The sequence below is a fragment of the Triticum urartu genome, chromosome 5A, assembly GCF_056163025.1.
Source record: "Triticum urartu cultivar PI428250 chromosome 5A, HENAU_Tu73, whole genome shotgun sequence".
Taxonomy (NCBI): Eukaryota; Viridiplantae; Streptophyta; class Magnoliopsida; order Poales; family Poaceae; genus Triticum; species Triticum urartu.
In genome coordinates this window covers 260,476,973-260,498,226 of record NC_141877.1, presented here as the reverse complement: position 1 = coordinate 260,498,226, position 21,254 = coordinate 260,476,973, and the positions used below count along the sequence as shown (strand labels likewise).

Genomic DNA, 21,254 nt, shown 5'->3' with positions numbered 1-21,254 from the left:
GGCATGAGGCGCCGGGATAGCATGATGATGAAGCTGCTGGTGACGCGGCCGATCCCGGTGGCCGTGGAGATCACCGGCGCTAGCACCGTGTGTGCCTCGGCGAGGTTGCCGGCCGCGGAAGGCCACCTGGATAGCGTCGACGCAAGTGACAGGAGGTGCACGAGACGGAACGCTGCGTTCTCCCTGTCCTGGCACCTGCTCGGACTCCGCGAAGGCCGGCGGGACCGTGGCAAACAACGGGCAAAACTATATAGTACAGCCGTGTACAGGTCAATGCGGTATGCCATGTAGGCGCGCCCTGGGCAGACAGGTGAGGGTGCTCACCGGGCACAGAGGCGACGGGGCTGGGTTCCATTCCATCCCCTGCTAGCCGAAGGCAAAGTGGCCTCTTCCTGTGTTTGTAGTTTGACTCTCCCTTGCAGGCCTTCAGGATTTGAGCTTAGAAAGCACGCGCCATGAGAATCCTTTTATTTATTTAACGGTTTATAGGTCTAGGTAGGTCCCGGTTAACTCTGTATACCGTAGCAAAATCGCAGTACCTTCGCTCCAAAGATTTGCATTTTCTCTTTAAGCTAGCATAAAACTAAACAAGATCTAAGGAGGAACATGAAAATGACAGGTGGGGTCGAGATGTTAGTGAGAATATCCTATGATCCTGGTCGGGAACGACCTCTTCCCGGTGCGCCAAACGGGGTTAGGGTTAGAATTGATCGGGATCAAAAAGTACAGGGTATCGATTCAGGAATTCGAAGATGAAGATTTAATTCCGACGAGGCGTATGAGTTCAAGGTTTATTTCAGACTTCACACCTAGTCCTACGAAGACGAGGCTGTTTCAGCTTTTGTCCGCGTCAGGCGTGCCTCCTTCCTCCCGCAGCCCCCCCAACCGGCTGGATGCTCGAGCCATCTTGGTTGGCCCCATGGCCCAGTGAGAGGTCTAGGCCTCCCTGGTAGGCATTCCCGCATGTGCGCAGCTGCTGGTGTAGGCCTTCCACGTCGCCTCGTGAACACCGTCCGTCCGATCAGTCTCTGCGCGGCCCAGATGGAACGGACTTGCCTCTCCTTTTGCGAATAAAATATCTGCCCCGTTTCAGAGCTGCGTGTCGCACGCACCTCCCCCGTGCCCTCCTCCCTGGGCTCTCCCCCCTCGTCACCTCCTGCACGCCGCATCTTCCGGCGCCGCTCCTAGTCGTAGGGCTCAGGCGGGGGAGGAGCATCGGGTCTGAGGCCAACTAGATTGGATTGGATCGATCCAGCTATTCGATCGAGGCGGAGAGGGCACGAACGAGCGGGCTTCGATCGTCTCGCCACCATGTTCTCGCGATCCTACACCAACCTGCTCGATCTCGCCAATGGGAATCTCTCGGCGCTCGACTACGGGGGCTCCAGCGGGGGTGGCGGCGGGCGGCCGCCGCGTCCGAGGCGGATGCAGAGGACGTTGACGACGCCGGGCACGCTGGCGGAGCTCGACGAGGAGCGCGCGGGGAGCGTAGCTTCGGACGTGCAGTCGTCGCTCGCCAACGACCGCATCATCGTTGTCGCCAATACGCTCCCCGTGCGCTGCGAGCGCCGACCTGACGGCCGCGGCTGGACATTCTGCTGGGACGAGGACTCGCTCCTGCTCCACCTCCGCGACGGCCTCCCCGAGGACATGGAGGTCCTCTACGTCGGCTCCCTCCGCGCCGACGTGCCAGCCGCCGAGCAGGAAGACGTCGCGCAGGCGCTCCTCGACAGGTTCCGCTGCGTCCCGGCCTTCCTCCCCAAGGACCTCTCCGACCGCTTCTACCACGGCTTCTGCAAGCAGACCCTCTGGCCGCTCTTCCACTACATGCTCCCCTTCACCTCCGATCATGGTGGCCGCTTCGACCGCTCCAACTGGGAGGCCTACGTCCTTGCCAACAAACTCTTCTCGCAGCGCGTCATCGAGGTCCTCAACCCCGAGGACGACTACATCTGGATCCACGATTACCACCTCCTGGCTCTCCCCTCTTTCCTGCGCCGCCGATTCAACCGCCTCCGCATCGGGTTCTTCCTGCACAGCCCCTTCCCATCATCGGAGCTCTACCGTAGCCTGCCCGTCCGTGACGAGATCCTCAAATCCTTGCTCAACTGTGATCTCATTGGCTTCCATACCTTTGATTACGCCCGCCATTTCCTCTCTTGCTGCAGCCGCATGCTCGGAATCGAGTACCAATCCAAGAGAGGCTACATTGGGCTCGATTACTTTGGCCGCACTGTGGGGATAAAGATCATGCCTGTTGGGATTAACATGATGCAGCTTAAATCGCAGCTCCAGCTTCCTGATCTGGAGTCGCGTGTTGCAGAGCTACGGAAGCAGTTTAACGGGAAGACTGTCTTGCTTGGTGTGGATGATCTGGACATATTCAAGGGGATTAACCTGAAGATTCTTGCGTTTGAGCATATGCTCAAGACACACCCAAAATGGCAGGGCCGAGCAGTGCTAGTGCAGATTGCAAACCCAAGGGGTGGTAGTGGCAAGGACGTGCAAGGATTAAAGGCTGAGATCGAGGAAAGTTGCACGAGGATTAATGAACAGTTTGGGCGGTCGGGGTATAGTCCCGTGGAGCTTGTTAATAGGACTTTGTCGAGTGTGGAAAGGATGGCATATTACACTGTGGCTGAGTGCGTCGTTGTTACTGCAGTGAGGGATGGGATGAACCTCACACCATATGAGTACATTGTGTGTAGACAGGGGATTCCTGGTTTGGATGGTGGTGATGCACCAAAGAGGAAGAGTATGCTAGTCGTGTCAGAATTCATAGGTTGCTCGCCATCATTGAGTGGAGCAATCCGGGTGAACCCTTGGAACATTGATACAACAGCAGAGGCAATGAACGAGTCCATTGCTTTGTCAGAGAATGAAAAGCAATTGCGCCATGAGAAGCATTATCGATATGTCAGCACACATGATGTTGCCTATTGGTCTAAGAGCTATATTCATGATCTGGAGAGAAGCTGCAGGGACCATTTTAGGAGGAGGTGCTGGGGTATTGGACTTGGATTTGGATTTAGAGTGGTTGCTCTAGACCGCAACTTCAAAAAGCTTACTGTGGATTCTATTGTTGCTGATTACAAGAAGTCGAACAGCAGGGTTATACTTCTGGACTATGATGGAACTCTAGTACCACAAACTACGATCAATCGAACTCCAAATGAGACTGTTGTTAACATCATGAATGCTCTGTGTGCTGATAAGAAGAATGTTGTTTTCATTGTAAGTGGAAGAGGTAGGAGTAGCCTTGAGAAGTGGTTCAACTCTTGCCCTGAGCTTGGCATTGCGGCTGAACATGGTTACTTTATGAGGTATGCTCTCACTTAATTTTCTTGAATTTTCAATTACGATTATTACTTTTTTTAACATGTCTTGCATTGACTTTGCGCCTTCTGATACTTTCACTGGTACTTGTTTCCGGCTTCAAGTATAAACAAATGCAAAATCAACTATATTTCAGACACTCAGAAAAAATATATGAAAAAATAGAGTTCTGTGTTTTATGTAAGTATTAACAATATTATGGCATATGACGTGGTGATCATAGAACGATCATTTGAACAACCATTTAATTTCTCAGATCTTATGTTGTGGGGTACAGGATCATACTTCCATTGGTTTTCTGGGGACAGCAGATATCAATACATCATTCCATGTAGACCCATTCCTTGGGTAAAAGTAACAACATGCATCATCAATTATAAATTTGAATGTTGGTTCTGAATGTATATCAGATATTGCCACATCAACATCATCCAGATCACCAGTAGGGGAGCCTACAAATACTAAGACCATGACTAATATATTGACTTTACTTAAATGAGGATGAAATTACAGTAGAAAAAAGCAGTATATGTTTGTGGACCAATTCAAGAGTTCACAAAATGAGAGGCTGTACCCTAGTAGTTCTCATGTTAGCCATGAGTCATGCATTGAAGCTGTAACTCCGTAAGTGCTTAAGAAAAGGGAAGGCTTCTTGTATAGAGCTGTGATTACCATGAAGTCTCTTGAATCTATTTGGTTGCACTTTGCACTTGTACTGTTAGGCATTTACCATGGATGGATTTTGTGCGGGAAACAGTGGGGGAGAACCCTACTGTCAATGGATCTACTGAGTACTTACCATTGCATGAACATTCATGTGTCAACCTCATCGGGCTAAACTTGGATAGGGAAACTTTCTTTCGGTTAGGGTGAAGTAAGACCAGTATGCATATGCAACTATACAACATGCTGATAAAAATTGGAAGATTTTTAGTACCATCAGTTGGTAGAAATTATTTCAGCAGCAACCATTAGGTGCAAGTCTCATAGCCCAGTCAAGCAGTAATACAGTGAATGTTGAACTATATAACAGCTGGGAGACAAGTGGAATCAGTTCTTCATCCTGCATATAATTAACACGTTCTTAATTTTCAGTTTGTGCCTTGTTTAATGTTATTCTCTTTGTATTCATGGGGTTAATTTGAATTGAAATATTCAGTTCTATGGCAAGTTTCACCTCAACAGCTATTCCTTGTCAGGCGAACCAGAGATGAGCAATGGCAAATAAATAACCAGTGCTCAGAGTTTGGATGGATGCAAATGGCTGAGCCAGTAATGAACCTGTATACAGAAGCTACTGATGGATCGTATATCGAAACCAAAGAGAGTGCTTTGGTCTGGCACCACCAAGATGCTGACCCTGGTTTTGGATCTGCACAAGCAAAAGAAATGTTAGATCATTTGGAGAGTGTTCTTGCCAATGAGCCAGTCTCTGTGAAGAGTGGCCAACACATTGTAGAGGTTAAACCTCAGGTACTACTTTTCTCCATACATCATACATCTAGTATTTTGTAGTCCCTCAGAAGCAAAATACTGAATCTAGTATTGTGGAGATGAGCAAGCCATTATTTGTCAGTAGATGCTGATTTTCAGCGCAATATTATCTACCGTGATTTCTAGGCCACAATAATATAGAATCTAATGTCTCATCTTTATGTGTTGTGATCCTCCACTTGTGATAGTGAATTTTGCATGCTAACTTGTGAGGGGCCTATATATAAGAGTTATATTGACAGTGAATAATATACTAGTTCATTAAACAAATCCTGGATTCTTTCTGGAAACTGATTTCTTGTCTGGCAACCATTTACTTGCTGCCTTCCCAGAGTTCATAAAATGCTTCTGTTGGATTGCAGAGTGTCAGCAAGGGATTTGTCGCGGAGAAGATCCTATCGATGCTGACAGAGAATAAAAGACAAGCAGATTTTGTCCTCTGCATAGGTGATGATCGATCAGATGAGGATATGTTTGAAGGAATAGCTGATATTATGAGGCGGAGCATTGTTGATCCCCAAACCTCGCTCTATGCCTGCACAGTCGGCCAGAAACCAAGCAAGGCCAAGTATTATTTGGACGATACTAATGATGTTTTGAACATGCTCGAGGCACTTGCAGATGTATCAGAGGAGGTTGGTTCACCAGAAGAATCGGAGATACTTTCTCCGTCCGAGGAGGCATGATGAAGTCGTGTCGAAGAGCATATCTCATAGTCCATTGCAACCAGCAATCTTCTGTCTAAATTGAAGCCAAGTTCAGCTAGCTGGAATGCAACTTTAGCAATATACAGATAGTCAGATCAATGTCAATAACCTAGTGTTGGTCTAGTTTTGGTCTCTTTTACCGTTTGCCTTCTCGTAATTTTGGAGTATTTTTCACATTCTGTCTAGATAGAGAAATGACCTGGAGGGGAAAAAAAATCCATGGTGGGTGTCTTTTCTAGACTTCTTTTTTCTGTTAGTAGCAGGTAGTGTATGTAAGATTTGAGTGTTTCTGGAAGTTTATATACACTATAAGTCAAAATTAATAGATGAGCATTTGGGCCATTTTGCCTACTCCTACTTGCTCAAATATGCTAACGCTATGTTTGACCCATATTTTACTCCGTCCGTACCAAATTACTTGTCGCCAACAGACAAAAATTAGTACACAAAATTAATTTTACATTCAGACCCTCCAGATTTCAAAAAGTTCTTAGGCCGCACCCTCCGCCTCCCCCAGCTCTGCCTCCCCATAGCACGACGCCTCTGCCTCCCTACCGGGCTGCTGTGCTTCAGGCCGTGATCCAGCGTGACAGATCCAGGCGCCGGCGAGCAGGCAGGCCACGATCCAGTGCGATAGATCCACGTAGGCAGGCGCTGCTCTAGCGACCGCGCTCTTCTGCTGAGGAGGATGCATATCATGATCATGAGTTAAATCAAGAAGAGGATGCACATGTTGATGCAAATGAAGATCATGATCATGAGTTAAATCAAGAAGAGGAAGAGACATTTGTCAAAAAGAAGAAGAGGAAGATGCACATGTTGATGCAAATCAAGATCATGCAGGTAACTTGGGTACATAACCAGAGATTTTTTTCTTCGAAATGGCAGTTATCTTGCATTCATTAAGAAAAGAGTTGCTCACTTAATTGGGGAAAACGGAGCAAAAACCAGATTGCTAGTTAATTATGGAGAACCGGCCAGAAACCATCACAACCGCTGAGCGGCACACATAAGATACCCCACACACATCACTCCAGAGAGGGTCTCGTCGAGATAGCACGCATGCGTCATCGTCATCACTCCTCCCCTAGATTTGTGAACTTGCTCCATGTGTTGCAGGTGTTGATCAGCCAATAAGAAGAGAACTGCCATATGATCATAGATTTGTGCTTACGTCGCTGGAAGCACCGACCAAAGATAGAGAAATTGAGAAAAAGGACAAAGAGCTTGTTGCTAACCTTTTTGAAAGGATCGATATGGTTCACTAGAGGGGGGGGGGGGGGGTGAATAGGCAACTACCAATTTTTAGCTTTTCTTCACAAATTAGGTTTAGCAACAAATAAGTTGTCTAGATGTGCAACTAGGTGAACAACCTATATGATGCAAACAACCACAACAACAAGTGTAAGCAAATGATACAACACAATATAAACTTGCACAAAGTAAAGAGAAGAGATAACCACAAGTGGAGCCAGCGGAGACGAGGATGTGTTACCGAAGTTCCTTCCCTTTGAGGGAAGTATGTCTCCGTTGGAGCGGTGTGGAGGCACAATGCTCCCCAAGAAGCCAGTAGGGCCACCGTATTCTCCTCATGCCCTCACACAATGCGAGATGTCGTGATTCCACTAGTGGTGCCCTTGAAGGCGGCGACCGAACCTTTACAAATAAGGTTGGGGCAATCTCCACAACTTGATTGGAGGCTCCCAACGATACCACGGAGCTTCACCATGGTGGAATATGGCTCCGAGGTGACCTCAACCGTCTAGGGTGCTCAAACACCCAAGAGTAACAAGATCCGCAAGGGATTAGTGGGGGGAATAAAATTTCTCTTGGTGGAAGTGTAGATCCGGGCCTTCTCACCAATCCCTAGAAAATCAACAAGTTTGATTGGCTAGGGAGAGAGATCGGGTGAAAATGAGCTTTGGAGCAACAATGGAGTGTTGGGTTCCGTAGCAATAATTCAAAATTTTCCTACGTGTCACCAAAATCAATCTAGGAGATGCTAGCAATGAGAGAGAGGGAGTGCATCTTCATACCCTTGAAGATCGCTAAGTGGAAGCGTTACAAGAACGTGGTTGGTGGAGTCGTACACATAGAGATTCATATCGCGGTCGATTCCGATCTAAGCGCCGAACAACGGTGCCTCCGCGTTCAACACACGTGCAGCCCGGTGACGTCTCCCGCGCCTTGATCCAGCAAGGAGGAGGGAGAGGTTGGGGAAGACAAATCCAGCGGCAGCACGACGGTGTGGTTGTGGTGGAGCAGTGTGGTTCTCCAGTAGGGCTTCGCCAAGCACTATGAAAGACGAGGAGGTGGATAGATAGGGCTGCGCCGAGAGAGAGAGAGAGAGAGAGAGAGAGAGAGAGACTTTCATGTATGGCAGCCCCAAAAACCCCACTATATATAGGAGGAGGGGAGGGGGAGGCAGCCCTAAATGGGATGGTGGGGGCGGCCAAGAGGGGGAGAGAGGGGGGCGCGCCCTAGGGTGGGCCTGTAACACCCACGATGCGGCTATATCTCCCACGTGTCGGAGCACGACTTAGAGGCATAACCGCATAGTAGGCATGTCGCAAGAGGGGTAATCTTTACACATCCCATGTATTGAAAAAGAAGGGATAAAGAGTTGGCTTACAATCGCCACTTCACACAATACATAAATATAACATTACATCATCCAGAATACAATCAAGGTCCGACTATGGAACCAAATAAAAAAAGACAACCCCTAATGCTAGATCCCCGATCGCCCCGACTGGGCTCCACTAATGATCAACTAGAAACGAAACAACACAACGAACACGATCTTCATCGAGCTCCTCCTTGAGCTCGGTTGCGCCACCTACACTGGTATCATTGGCACCTGCAACTGGTTTTGGAAGTAATCTGTGAGTCACGGGGACTCAGCAATCTCACACCTGCGAGATCAAGACTATTTAAGCTTATGGGTAGGAAAGGGTAGTGAGGTAGAGCTGCAGCAAGCACAAGCATATATAGTGGCTAACATACGCAAATGAGAGCGAGAAGAGAAGCAATGCAACGGTCGTGAACTAGAAGTGATCCTGAAACTACTTACGTTCAAGCATAACACAAGAACCGTGTTCACTTCCCGGACTCCGCCGGAAAGAGACCATCACGGCTACACACGCGGTTGATCCATTTTAATTAAGTTAAGTGTCAAGTTCTCTACAATCGGACATTAACAAATTCCCATCTGCCCATAACCGCGGGCATGACTTTCAAAAGTTCAAAACCCTGCAGGGGTGTCCCAACTTAGCCCATCACAAGCTCTCACGGTCAACGAAGGATATTCCTTCTCCCAGGAAGACCCGATCACACTCAGAATCCCGATTACAAGACATTTCGACAATGGTAAAACAAGACCAGCAAAGCCGCCCGGATGTGCCGAAAAATCCCGATAGGAGCTGCACATATCTCGTTCTCAGGGCACACCGGATGAGCCAGACGTCGGGTTGGCATAGACCCTGGTTGCCCAGGGGGCGCCGGACATCGCTCAGGTTGGACCAACACTTAGAGAAGCACTGGCCCGGGGGGGTTAAAATAAAGATGACCCTTGAGTCTGCAGAACCCAAGGGAAAAAGGCTAGGTGGCAAATGGTAAAACCAAGGTTGGGCCTTGCTGGAGGAGTTTTATTCAAGGCGAACTGTCAAGGGGTTCCCATTATAACCCGACCGTGTAAGGAACGCAAAATCTAGGAACATAACACCGGTATGACGGAAACTAGGGCGGCAAGAGTGGAACAAAACACCAGGCATAAGGCCGAGCCTTCCACCCTTTACCAAGTGTATAGATGCATTAATTAAAATAAGAGATATTGTGATATCCCAACAAATATCCATGTTCCAACATGGAACAAACTCCAATCTTCACCTGCAACTAGCAACGCTATAAGAGGGGCTGAGCAAGCGGTAACATAGCCAAACAACGGTTTGCTAGGACAAGGTTGGTTAGAGGCTTGACATGGCAATATGGGAGGCATGATATAGCAAGTGGTAGGTATCGCGGCATAAAAAAAGAGCGAGCAACTAGCAAGCAAAGATAGAAGTGATTTCGGGGGTATGGTCATCTTGCCTGAGATCCCTCAAGGAAGAAGAATGAGTCCATGAAGAAGACAACCAGATGTAGTCGAACGGATCCTCACAAACGCGACGTTATCGGAACTAACCCGAAGAAGCAACACCGGAAAGATGCAAGCAACATAGTAAACAACCATCACATCAACATGGCATGATGCACAACCAAGTATGATGCATGTCCGGTTTAAATATGCATGGCATATGGGCAACATTACACAAACATCATTTTAAACATGTTAAACATGGATGAAAGTTGGATATTATGAAACTAGGTGAAATTCTAGTCAAGTTACATACAAAGTTTGCTTTAAACCGATGCACGGTTAATTAGTTATGAGCATATCAATATAATGGCATATTCTGTAAATATGCAAAGGCCAGGAAAAGCAAAAATGTCCAAGGAAAAAAAACGTTCACGGGCTGAAACTGAACTGGCCCAACAGTGCATAGGGGGGAAACAGTGGCTGGGCTGAGGCTCACTTATAGGCCTTGGGCCGGTGGTGGAGCTGGGCAGGCCGGTTGCTGCACTGCGTGCACGCGGGTGAGGTCGACCTGGTTAACACGCTCGAGGGAGCGAGCGCTGCTCGATCTGAAGCAGGGGACGAAGGGGAAGCAGCAACGCGGGACTGCGAAGGCGCTGCGAGCGGGCGTCCTCTGCTCGACTGGAAACGGAGTTGCGACGGCGCCGGGGCTTGGCGAAGGAGAAGCCTCTCCGGCAAGGCGAGGACGGGGCAGAGGTACTTGGCGCGGCGGCGGAGCTGGCCCTGGAGCGAGGCGGCTCGGTCCCGTGAAGAAGGCGATCGGACAGGGGAGCTGCACGATTACATGCAGCAGGCGACGGAGCACTTCCTCCGTGGGCTCCGGTGGCGCGGCCGGGCATGTGCGAGGAGGAGGTGCGGGGTTGCAGATCCGAATGGTGGGGCTGCTGGTCCTTGCTCCGGCTTGCAGAAGAACGAGCGGCGCCATGTCCCTGGGGCGTGCTGATGCTCGCCGGCGGTGACGAGCGCAACTCCTCGGGCTTCCTGCAAGACGGGACAGAGACGAGAGAGGGATGAGATACAGAGAGGAGGAAAAACGGAGGAAGGAGAGGGCGCGACGGGGCTCATCTGCTCGGGCTCCGATCTAGAACGGGCAGGGAGGCAGAGGAGGGTTGGATCGAGGGGAGGCCTCGGTTGGTGGGGAGAGATCGAGAGGATTTTCTTGGATCGGGGGTTTGATGTTGGTTGGTTCGGGAGGGATCCCGAGGAAAACAGGTGGAGTGGCGGCGTGGTGGGATCGATGGGACAAGACCCCTAGGATCTAGGATTGGACCTTATATTTATAGCAGATGAAATCGGTTTAGGGCGGTTAGGTCCCTCCGATCGTAATCGGACGGACGGGAAAAATAGGCTAGGTATCCCAAAAAGAAAAACGAAGACGTTTTGTAGGTGTATGGGGATGTTGTGTGTCCAACGGTGACAACTGACCAGGTCGGGTTCGGGGAAGTTTCGGACATGCACGCGAGGGGTCGGTTGGAACTTGTGGGCTGTGCAGAAGGGCTCGAGCTGAGAGAAGAGAAGAGAGAGAGGCCCGGCGACTGTTTTCGGAGACCGAAAACGTCCGACGTTTGACCGGCTATATTGCTGCTATAGTTATCTGTTGGGGCATCAAACGAACTCCGAACGCGATGAAACTTGGCAGGCGGCCTACCTACAACATAAAAACACCGCATGCCAACTTTCAACCCATTCCGAGAACATTTTTCGGCCACTTATAAAATAATATTTCGGACGTGCCGCAGGCGCGTGCAAGGGTGTCTGGGCTCAGAACGGACAACGAAAAGAACTAGGAGACCGGGAGGGATGTAAGTTTTGAAAACAGATGATGCAATGCACATGATGACATGATGAAATGCAACACGCAAGCAAATGACAAGGCAACAACAACGAATAAGTGGAAGACACCTGGCGCGTCGGTCTCGGGGTGTTACAGGGCCTTAGGCCCATCTGCGCCTAGGGTTTCCCCCCTCTCCCCTTTTGCTGCGCCTTGGGCCTTGGTGGGAGGCGCACCAGCCCACTCAAGGGCTGGTCCCTTCCCACTCTTGGCCCATGCAAGCCTCTAGGGCCGGTGGCCCCTCCCGGTGGACCCCTGGAACCCTTCCGGTGGTCCCGGTACATTACCGGTGACGCCCGGAACAGTTCCAGTGTCCAAATCCTCACTTCCTATATATCATTCTTTACCTCTGGACCATTCCAGAACTCCTCGTGATGTCCAGGATCTCATCCGGGACTCCGGAAAACATTCGGTAACCACGTACATACTTTCCCTATAACCCTAGCGTCATCGAACCTTAAGTGTGTAGACCCTACGGGTTCGGGAGGCATGTAGACATGACCGAGACATCTCTCCGATCAATAACCGACAGCGGGATCTGGGTACCCATGTTGGCTTCCACATGTTCCACGATGATCTTATTGGATGAACCATGATGTTGGGGATTCAATCAATCCCGTATACAATTCCCTTTGTCTATCGGCATGTTACTTGCTCAAGATTCGATCGTCGGTATCTCTATACCTCGTTCAATCTCGTTACCGGCAAGTCTCTTTATTCGTTCCTTAACGCATGATCTTGTGGCTAACTCCTTAGTCACATTGAGCTCGTTATGATGATGCATTACCGAGTGGGCCCAGAGATACCTCTCCGTCATACGGAGTGACAAATCCCAGTCTCGATTCGTGCCAACCCAACAGATACTTTCGGAGATATCTGTAGTGCACCTTTATAGCCACCCAGTTGCATTGCGACGTTTGGTACACCCAAAGAATTCCTACGGTATCCGGGAGTTGCACAATCTCATGGTCTAAGGAAATGATACTTGACATTAGAAAAGCTTTAGCAAACGAACTACACGATCTTGTGCTATGCTTAGGATTCGGTCTTGTCCATCACATCATTCTCCTAATGATGTGATCCCGTTATCAATGACATCCAATGTCCATGGTCAGGAAACCATGACCATGTATTGATCAACAATCTAGTCAACTAGAGGCTTACTAGGGACATATTATGGTCTATGTATTCACACATGTATTATGGTTTCCGGTTAATACAATTATAGCATGAACAATAGACAATTATCATGAACACGGAAATATAATAATAACCACTTTATTATTGCCCCTAGGGAATATTTCCAATGTGGAGCTTGGGGGAAAAGAGGTGAGTCTTCTTGGAGAAGAAGACCTCTTTTATAGTAGGGGAACTCATCCAACCATTATCCCCTCTTCAGCCCGCACCGAGCGGTGCTACTGCTCAGTGGAGTGGTACTACTGCTGGTAGCAGCGGTACTATCGCGACCACCAACGGTACTACCACGAAGACTGAGAGCAGAGGCATAAGAGGGAGAACAGAAGAGAGAGAGAGGGTTTGGGAGGCACTAGTAGCAGTGGTAGCCGCGGTACTACCGCTCACGAGTGGTACTACCACTGCTACTGCCGCCACTACTGCCGCACGACCAAACACTAGGAGAGACGGCCTCGAATCGAGGCGGTAGCAGTGCCGAACCAGGACTGTACTGCCATCGATGCACCCGAGCGGACCATAAGCGGTACTACCGCTCTGACGGCGGTACTACCACTAGGACCTCACAATCTCCACTTCCGTCGAAACGGTAAACTCCAAGGAGAGGAAAGGAGCTGGGGGGGGTGCAAAAATGAAGTGTACGTGTTGATTCCACCCTAGCCTTTCCAATGCGTACCCCCTCTTGATAGTACGGTGTCTCCTACGACTCAAGTCCACCAAAACCGAAATGAAAGAGACCACATCGTCTTCATTTAAAGCTTTAAGGGGAAAGAATCATCTCGTGCCAATGAATGAATCTCTGAAATAGTCAACACACACGATTAGTCCGCAAAAGCATTGTCATCAATCACCAAAACTACTTAGAGAGAGACATGCCCTAACAATCTCCCCCCTTTTGGTGGATTGATGACAACACGGGATTTGCACAAAGGAATGACATGAGAATAAGCGAATCCCAGAGACTACAAAATATAGACGGGCTGCCCCTAGATGTGTGCACTTAATTAGAGGTGCCTTTGGAATGCAAAGTACACACATTAGGATCAACACTCACCCTATATTTTATAGCCTGAGAACACTAGCATCTAAACTAAGGGACAAAAGAGCTAGGAGCAATAGAGTAGTACGAGAGCAAAAAAAAGACATATGAGATAAGCATGAAACTCACAAACTACTAAAGTACTCGACATACATAGATTATAATAGGATAGGGTAGCATATGTCTCACACCATATGATAGGGTACCAGGTCTCACGAGCACAAACCAAACCAAGGCAAATGATGAGAAAAGAGTTTGCGAGAGAGAAAGACAAGGCAAATAAGACACTCGCAACTCGACAAATCCCTAAACTCTCGTCCGCTCCTTCGTTTATCGGCAGGGGGCTGCTCGGTGTCTGAGTCTGTCCAAGGGCAGTGCTGCTGAACCCACTCCTCCTCATCGGGGATCTTGCCCTCAGATCCGCTGGCAACTGTCGCACCAAATTGATGCATGAGCTCCTTGTGGCGGCTCCTGGCCTTCTTCTCAGACACATGATCCATATACTATCCATGAGACTCCATGCAGAAAAGCTTCTTCATGTTACGCTTGATCTTCTTTGCCCATGAGGGTTCCGCTCCAGAGGGCACATAGTCCTCATCATCGTCAGCATTAGCCTTTGCCTCAGCCTCGTCAGCTCCTGACGGAATCCCATACTTCGGAACCGAAGTGCCCTAGTTCTCCTTATTCCTCAGATGCTTAACCTCATGAGGGATCAACTCGCCAGTCTCCAGCGCGACACCAGGATAAGTGTGCTCCCAAGCCTTCTCAATAAGCAACATGATAAAAGGAGCATAGATGGGGCACTTGCGCTTAGAGATAGCGGAGACAAGCTCAGACCACATGACATGAGAGATATCCAAGGATTCTCCAGAGTTTTCTTTCTTCTCATGCTGACAGAAAAGTAACATGTCCACGAGAAACGAGTGAACCATATCCAAGTTCCCAATGCGAGGGAAAAGAGTCTCCCTGAAGATGCGATGAAGGATGTCCAGAAAGGCAGACAACTCCTAAGTCTCCTTCTGTGTCTCGGGGTTAATCTTCAAAGTGCAGTAAGGCTAGAGAGATTGCTTGTGAGTATAAGTTGCATTGCAGTGAGGACGAAAGCCAATCGGGCTCTCAAGCCCGTTATCTTCAATCCCAAGTAATTCCATGAACGCCTTCCATTTGACAGAGAGAAGTTTGCCATTTTTCATCCAAGTCAAAGATCTTTCCTCATCAGTGCCAAGATGGACCGTGGCATAAAACCGAGCCACCAAATCCACATCAAAGTCCTTTCTGAACTCCATGATCCTAAGAATATTCAGCTGAGTACACATCTGCAGAGCTTCGCCAAAGTAGGCAGGATCCTTATCCATATAGCCAATGTCGATGGAGCGGACATCAACATAGAGATTCTTCGTCACTTTGATCACATCAAAATAGATTGCCCACTGAAAACGGTTCCAGAAAGGACGGACTTGGGCTCATAGGGATTGTGCCAACGCCTCTCCCAGAACTCCTTGGCAGTCATCTCAGTCATGGACTTGGGCTTCGGCTTGGGCTTCTTCGCAGTACTCTTGGAAGGCTGCTGGGACTGAGTTGGCGGAACACTTGAAGAAGCAGCCGCTGCCTCAGAGGTGCAATAGTGCTTTGAAACAGAACGCCCGGGGTTGACATGACGGACAGGACACTCCGAAGGGCCATCACCTGGAACCAAACACACGAACACGAGAAACAACACGAAAGAACGAGCATAAGCCACCAGAAAAAGCAACAAGGATCAATAGTTGGTACGGGTATGGTGGAAGTTGGCATCCAACGGTAGTACCGTGATCCGGAAGCGGTAGTACCATCCAAGCGGTAGTACCGCTTCGGGAGAGCAGTAGTATTGCTCCAGGTGGGGGATGGCGGTTCCCCTACTGCCGCGGCCAAATCCGGTACTGTCGAGATGCCAAATTCAAAAATAAACCTACCAAACATCAATCCAAATAGTCTAGTAGCCTTAACCATCCTAATCAAGCCTCGATTTGGCCAAAAATCGATGAATGCAAAGCCTGTTGCCCCTAAAGCCTAGATCTAAAACCTAGAAGCAAAGAGAAAGAGATCGGGGGCAATACCAGCATCCATGGCTAGAGGAAGGGGTGGGGATTGATCCCACCGGAGGAAAAGGTGAAGGATGGCCCGAAGGAGGCGACCCACCGGCGCCCTCCCGCAGCGAGTTTGTCACTGTCGCACGAAGAAGACGAGAGGGTCGAGTGAATGGGTATGGGGGAGAAAGAAACTCCCCCTGCCCAACATAACCCCTAGTCCCACCCCGCAGCGGTAGTACCGCTTGATGTCAATAAGCGGTAGTACCGCGTGCCCCCAATGGTAGTACTGCCTAGCCAACAACTCAAAGACTAGACAGATAATAGGCTTAGCTCAAGCAAGGAGAACACACGAAGAGGCGAGGGGGCAAACACAAAGGCAGGGCACAACTAGGACAGAAAAACACCCACGAGAGGATAAGAGACCAAAACGACACAACTCTCAAAGAGAGGGCGGTGGTCGAGGCCACCTATGTTTGAGTCAAGTGGTATGGCGCCGCGAAGATTTTAACCTTTGACCCATGACGAAAACTCATCTTTGAATCACAAGTACCATAAAAATGGCTAATGTGAAAGATGTGATCAATTTATGCATAATGAGGGGGAGTTCATTGAGAGAACAATACTCCCCCTATGTCCATGCCTACATCTAGAACAAGATATACTGATGAGTGCGGTGGGGTGTGCCTAGATTCAAGCCACATTGCTCGAATCAATGATATTTAGCTCATGCCTTAACTCGCGAAATCTTGCTTCATCTAGAGGCTTCATGAAAATATCCGCTAGTTGCTCTTGAGTGTTGATGTAGATGATATCAATATCTCCCCGCTTGATGTGACCCCTAATGAAATTATGACGAATCTCAATATGCTTCCTCTTGCTATGTTGCACCGGGTTGTGAGAAATATTGATAGCACTTCCATTGTCACATAGAAGAGGCACTTTGTCACAAGTGACATCGTAATCCTTTAAAGTTTGCCTCATCCATAGCAATTATGCACAACAACTTGCGGCGGCTACATACTCGGCCTCGGTGGATGAGAGAGATATACAATTTTGCTTCTTTGAAGACCAACTCACCATAGAGCGGCCAAGGAATTGGCACCCTCCGGAAGTTGACTTCCTATCCACACAATCTCCTGCCCAATCTGAATCCGAGTAACCAATGAGATCAAAGCTTACTCCTTTGGGGTACCATAAGCCAAGGGGTATGAGCCAAATATCGAAAGATTCGCTTGACCGCCACATAGTGGCTTTCCTTAGGTGCGGCTTGAAACCGTGCACAAATTCCCACACTCAACATGATATCCGGTCTAGATGCACAAAGGTAAAGCAACGATCCAATCATGGAACAATATACCTTTTGATCCACCGCTTTACCATTGGGATCACTGTCAAGCTTGCATTTGGTGGGCATTGGAAACTTGACCGATTTGACATCATCCAGCTTGAATTTCTTGAGCATGTCTTGGGTGTACTTGGCTTGGTTGATGAAAGTTCCTTCTCTTCTTTGCTTGATTTCGAACCCGATAAAGAACTTCAACTCTTCCATCATAGACATCTTAAACTTCTCGGTCATTAGTGCAGCAAAATCATCATTGAAAGATTTGTTAGGAGAACCAAAGATAATATCATCAACATATAGTTGGCATATGAACAAATCCCCTTTGACCCTCTTAGTAAAAAGAGTGGGATCGATTTTCCCAATTTCAAACCCACGATCTTGCAACAACTCGGTAAGGTGCTCATACCACGCACATGGAGCTTGATTAAGGCCATAGAGCGCCTTTTTGAGTTTGTATACATGAGTGGGGAATTTGGGATCCTCGAATCCCGAAGGTTGTTTGACATATACCAACTCATTCAAAGGACCATTAAGAAATGTACTTTTCACGTCCATTTGTTGCAATTTAAAGTCATGATGAGAAGCATAAGCAATCAACATGCGAATGGATTAAAGACGAGCAACTGGGGCAAAGGTTTCACCGTAGTCGATACCCTTGACTTGGGAGTAGCCTTGTGCCACCAACCTTGCCTTGTTTCGAACAACCACACCATTTGCATATTGCTTGTTCTTGAAGATCCATTTGGTTCCAATGACATTATGTTCCTCCGATGGCCTTGGTACTAAATCCCAAACTTGATTGCGCTCGAAGTCATTGAGTTCATCGTGCATTGCCTCAAGCCAATCCTCATCATCAAGTGCCTCATGTACCTTTGGGGGTTCAACACACGAAACAAACGCGTGATGCTCACAAAAATTTGACAATTGTTTGCGAGTAGTTACCCCTTTTCTCAAGCTTCCAAGCACATTCTCCCTGACAAGTTGTTGATGCTTTAGCTTGGAAGCCACTTTAGCGGCACAACGCTCCAAAAGTTCCTCAATGGGCATTTGAGGATCATCTTGCACATCTTGACCACCGTCTTGAGTTTGCTCTTGATCGTGAGCACTGTCTTGAGCTTTCTCTTGACCTTGAGTTGGCTCTTAATCTTGCACATGTTGAGCACCGTCTTGAGCTTGCTCTTGACCTTGAGCGGGCTCGGAGGCATGAACTTGATCTTGGGCATCATTTGGCACATCACCACCTCCATGGGGTTGATCTTGCCCTTGATCTTGTTCATTGGGTCGAGTGCCTTCATTTTGCTCTTCGGAAGCATGTGGGCCTAGTGTAGGTGATGGCTCCACTTGAGTAGAGCATTGTCATTCTCCTTCGGCCACAAGGGGTTCCTCAATGGGGAGTATTTGACCAATCCCCATTCTTCTTATGGCTTGAGGAGGAATTTCATCACCTACATCACAAAGACCACTTTGCTCCACTTGGGAGCCGTTATTCTCATCAAACTCTACGTTACACGTCTCCTCAATGAGTCCGGTGGACTTGTTTAGGACACGGTAAGCATGAGAGTTTGTAGCATAACCAACAAATATGCCCTCTTGAGCTCTAGGTTCGAATTTAGACAAACGAACACCCTTCTTGAGAATGAAACACTTACAACCGAACACCCGGAAGTACTTGAGATTGGGCTTGTTGCCAGTAAGTATCTCATATGGAGTCTTGTTCAAGCCTTTGCGGAGGTAGAGCCTATTGGATGCATGGCATGCGGTGTTGATGGCTTTGGCCCAAAAGTTATACGGAGACTTGAATTCCACCATCATGGTTCTTGCCGCATCCATCCACGTCCGGTTCTTCCTCCCCGCCACACCATTTTGTTGAGGGCTATAGGGTGCGGCATATTGGTGCTTGATCCCCTCGTCACTAAGAAACTCATCCAAGGTGTAGTTCTTTAACTCGGTGCCGTTTTCACTTCTAATCATCAAGATCTTTGCATTATGTTGACGTTGAACTTCATTTGCAAAGTTGATGACGGTTTGTTGAGTCTCACTCTTCCTCTTGAAGAAGTATACCCATGTATATCTTGAATAGTCATCCACAATCACCAAGCAATACTTTCTTCCACCAAGACTATCAAAGGATGGAGGTCCAAAGAGATCCATGTGAAGGAGCTCCAAGGGCCTCTTTGAATAGATGATAGTTGTGGGACGGTGAGCCGTTTCATGAAGCTTTCCTTCAATACAAGCACTGCAAGCACGGTCTTTGGCAAAACACACATTTGTTAGTCCACGGACGTGACCCCCTTTGAGGAGACTTTGCAAAGATCTCATATTGACATGGACTAGTCGGCGGTGCCAAAGCCAACCCACATCAACTTTAGCCATTAGACAAGTCACGATCTTAGTGGGGCGCTCCGAAAAGTTCACCACATAGAGACCGTTCTCGACATGCCCAACAAAGGCTACTTTAAGAGTCTTGATCCACAAAAGGGCCACGGTATCAAGATCAAAGAATGTTGCAAAGACCATAAGTGCAAGTTGACGAATGGAAAGTAAATTGTATGCAAGGGACTCAACAAGCATGAATTTCTCAATAGTTAAATCTTGAGAGATGACCACCTTGCCAAGTCCCAATACCTTAGGAGTTGAGGCATCACCAAATTGGACATGGGTGGGCATAGATGGAATTGGATGCACATCCACCACCAAGTCCTTGCTCCCGGTCATATGATTTATTGCTCCACTATCAAGCAACCATGACACTCCACCGGAAGCAAACTCCTACAATAGATCAATGCTTGGATTTAGGTACCCATTCTTGAATGGGTCCTTTGAGGTTAGTGACAAGGGTCTTAGGAACCCAAATAGACCATTCAATGTACTCATAATAAGAACCAACAAATTTAGCATAGACATGTCCATCAGGAGCATGGCATAAAACATAAGAGGGGTTAAAGTCGCCGGATTTGTTGGTTGGAGTGGTTTTGCCCTTCTTGGCTCCACCATCCACTTCCTTGTTCTTCTTCTTCTCATGAGTACCCTCACCCGCCTTGACAAACGTCTTCTTGAGCGAAGGAGGTTGTTTGGTATTCTTCTTCTTCTTCTTCTTCTTCTTCTTCTTCTTCTTCTTCTTCTTCTTCACCTTGTATGCAAGATACAAGGCCTTTCTCAAGTTGCTCTTTCAACTTAGCATTTTCCTCCACAAGATGCGCATGCTCACAACAAGGGTTAGTAGCATGGACATTATCAATTAGAACAAAAGGAGGACAAGTGGAAATCTCCTTGGTTAGCTTCACTTGGAGTTGATCATGAGACTCTTTAAGAGAGGCATGAACACCCTTCAAGACCTTGTGAGCCTTGTCAAGTGTATCAAACTCTTCCTTGAGTCTAGCATGGCCAACCCCAAGTTTGGCTTTCTCGGATTTAAGCACACGAGTAAGAACAATAGCATAATCAAGATATTTTTGCAATTTAACATGACCAACATTGTGTGACTCCTCAAGAGTCAAACAAAGATCTTGCTCTTCCTTTAGAGCAATGGAAAGATTCACAATTTCATCGGCATAGTCACGACTATGCTCCTCCAACTTGGAGATAGTATCCTCATGAGACTCAATGATATCATTGGCCTCACCAAGTTGTTCAAAGAGAGCAACAAAGTGCTTATTGGCACCCTTGAGCTTGCTCACAAACTTGGTGATCTCATTCTCATCAACTTTCTCCACCTCACTATCATCAACACAATCTAACAATGAAGGAGTAGTAATGATGTTGGTTTTGATGTTAGGAGTTACCTTGTTGATAACTTTGGCCATGAGACACTTGGAAATGGTATTTTCGCTGGGGACGCCGAAGAGAGACACCTTGGAGGGGGGAGATGTAGCATTAGCAATGCTTTCCGTTGCCATTCCTTCTCCACTTGTATCTTCCTCATCATCATCGGAGGCGTACTCTTCTTGTGCCACCAAGCCCTTTGGAGGAGGCTTCTTAGTGAAGTTGTTCTTGCTAGGGAAAGACTTGGCTTTATCCTTCCGAATGAGTTTTTCCACCATTGTCTTCCCTCTTCTCGTAAGGGCAATCCACCACAAAGTGACTCGCATTGCCACAATTGCAACGAGTTCT

At 48.0% G+C, this 21,254-nt stretch overlaps 1 protein-coding gene across 1 annotated transcript; it reads left to right on the top strand.

Annotated features, from left to right (window-relative positions):
- Nucleotides 1–1,090: 1,090 nt before the first annotated feature.
- LOC125508497 (putative alpha,alpha-trehalose-phosphate synthase [UDP-forming] 7) lies at nucleotides 1,091–5,888 on the top strand. Its single transcript, XM_048673226.1, has 3 exons — nucleotides 1,091–3,323; nucleotides 4,536–4,809; nucleotides 5,193–5,888. The coding sequence occupies exons 1-3, from the start codon at nucleotides 1,312–1,314 to the stop codon at nucleotides 5,514–5,516; spliced, it is 2,610 nt and encodes an 869-aa protein (XP_048529183.1). The 5' UTR covers nucleotides 1,091–1,311; the 3' UTR covers nucleotides 5,517–5,888.
- Nucleotides 5,889–21,254: the final 15,366 nt, after the last annotated feature.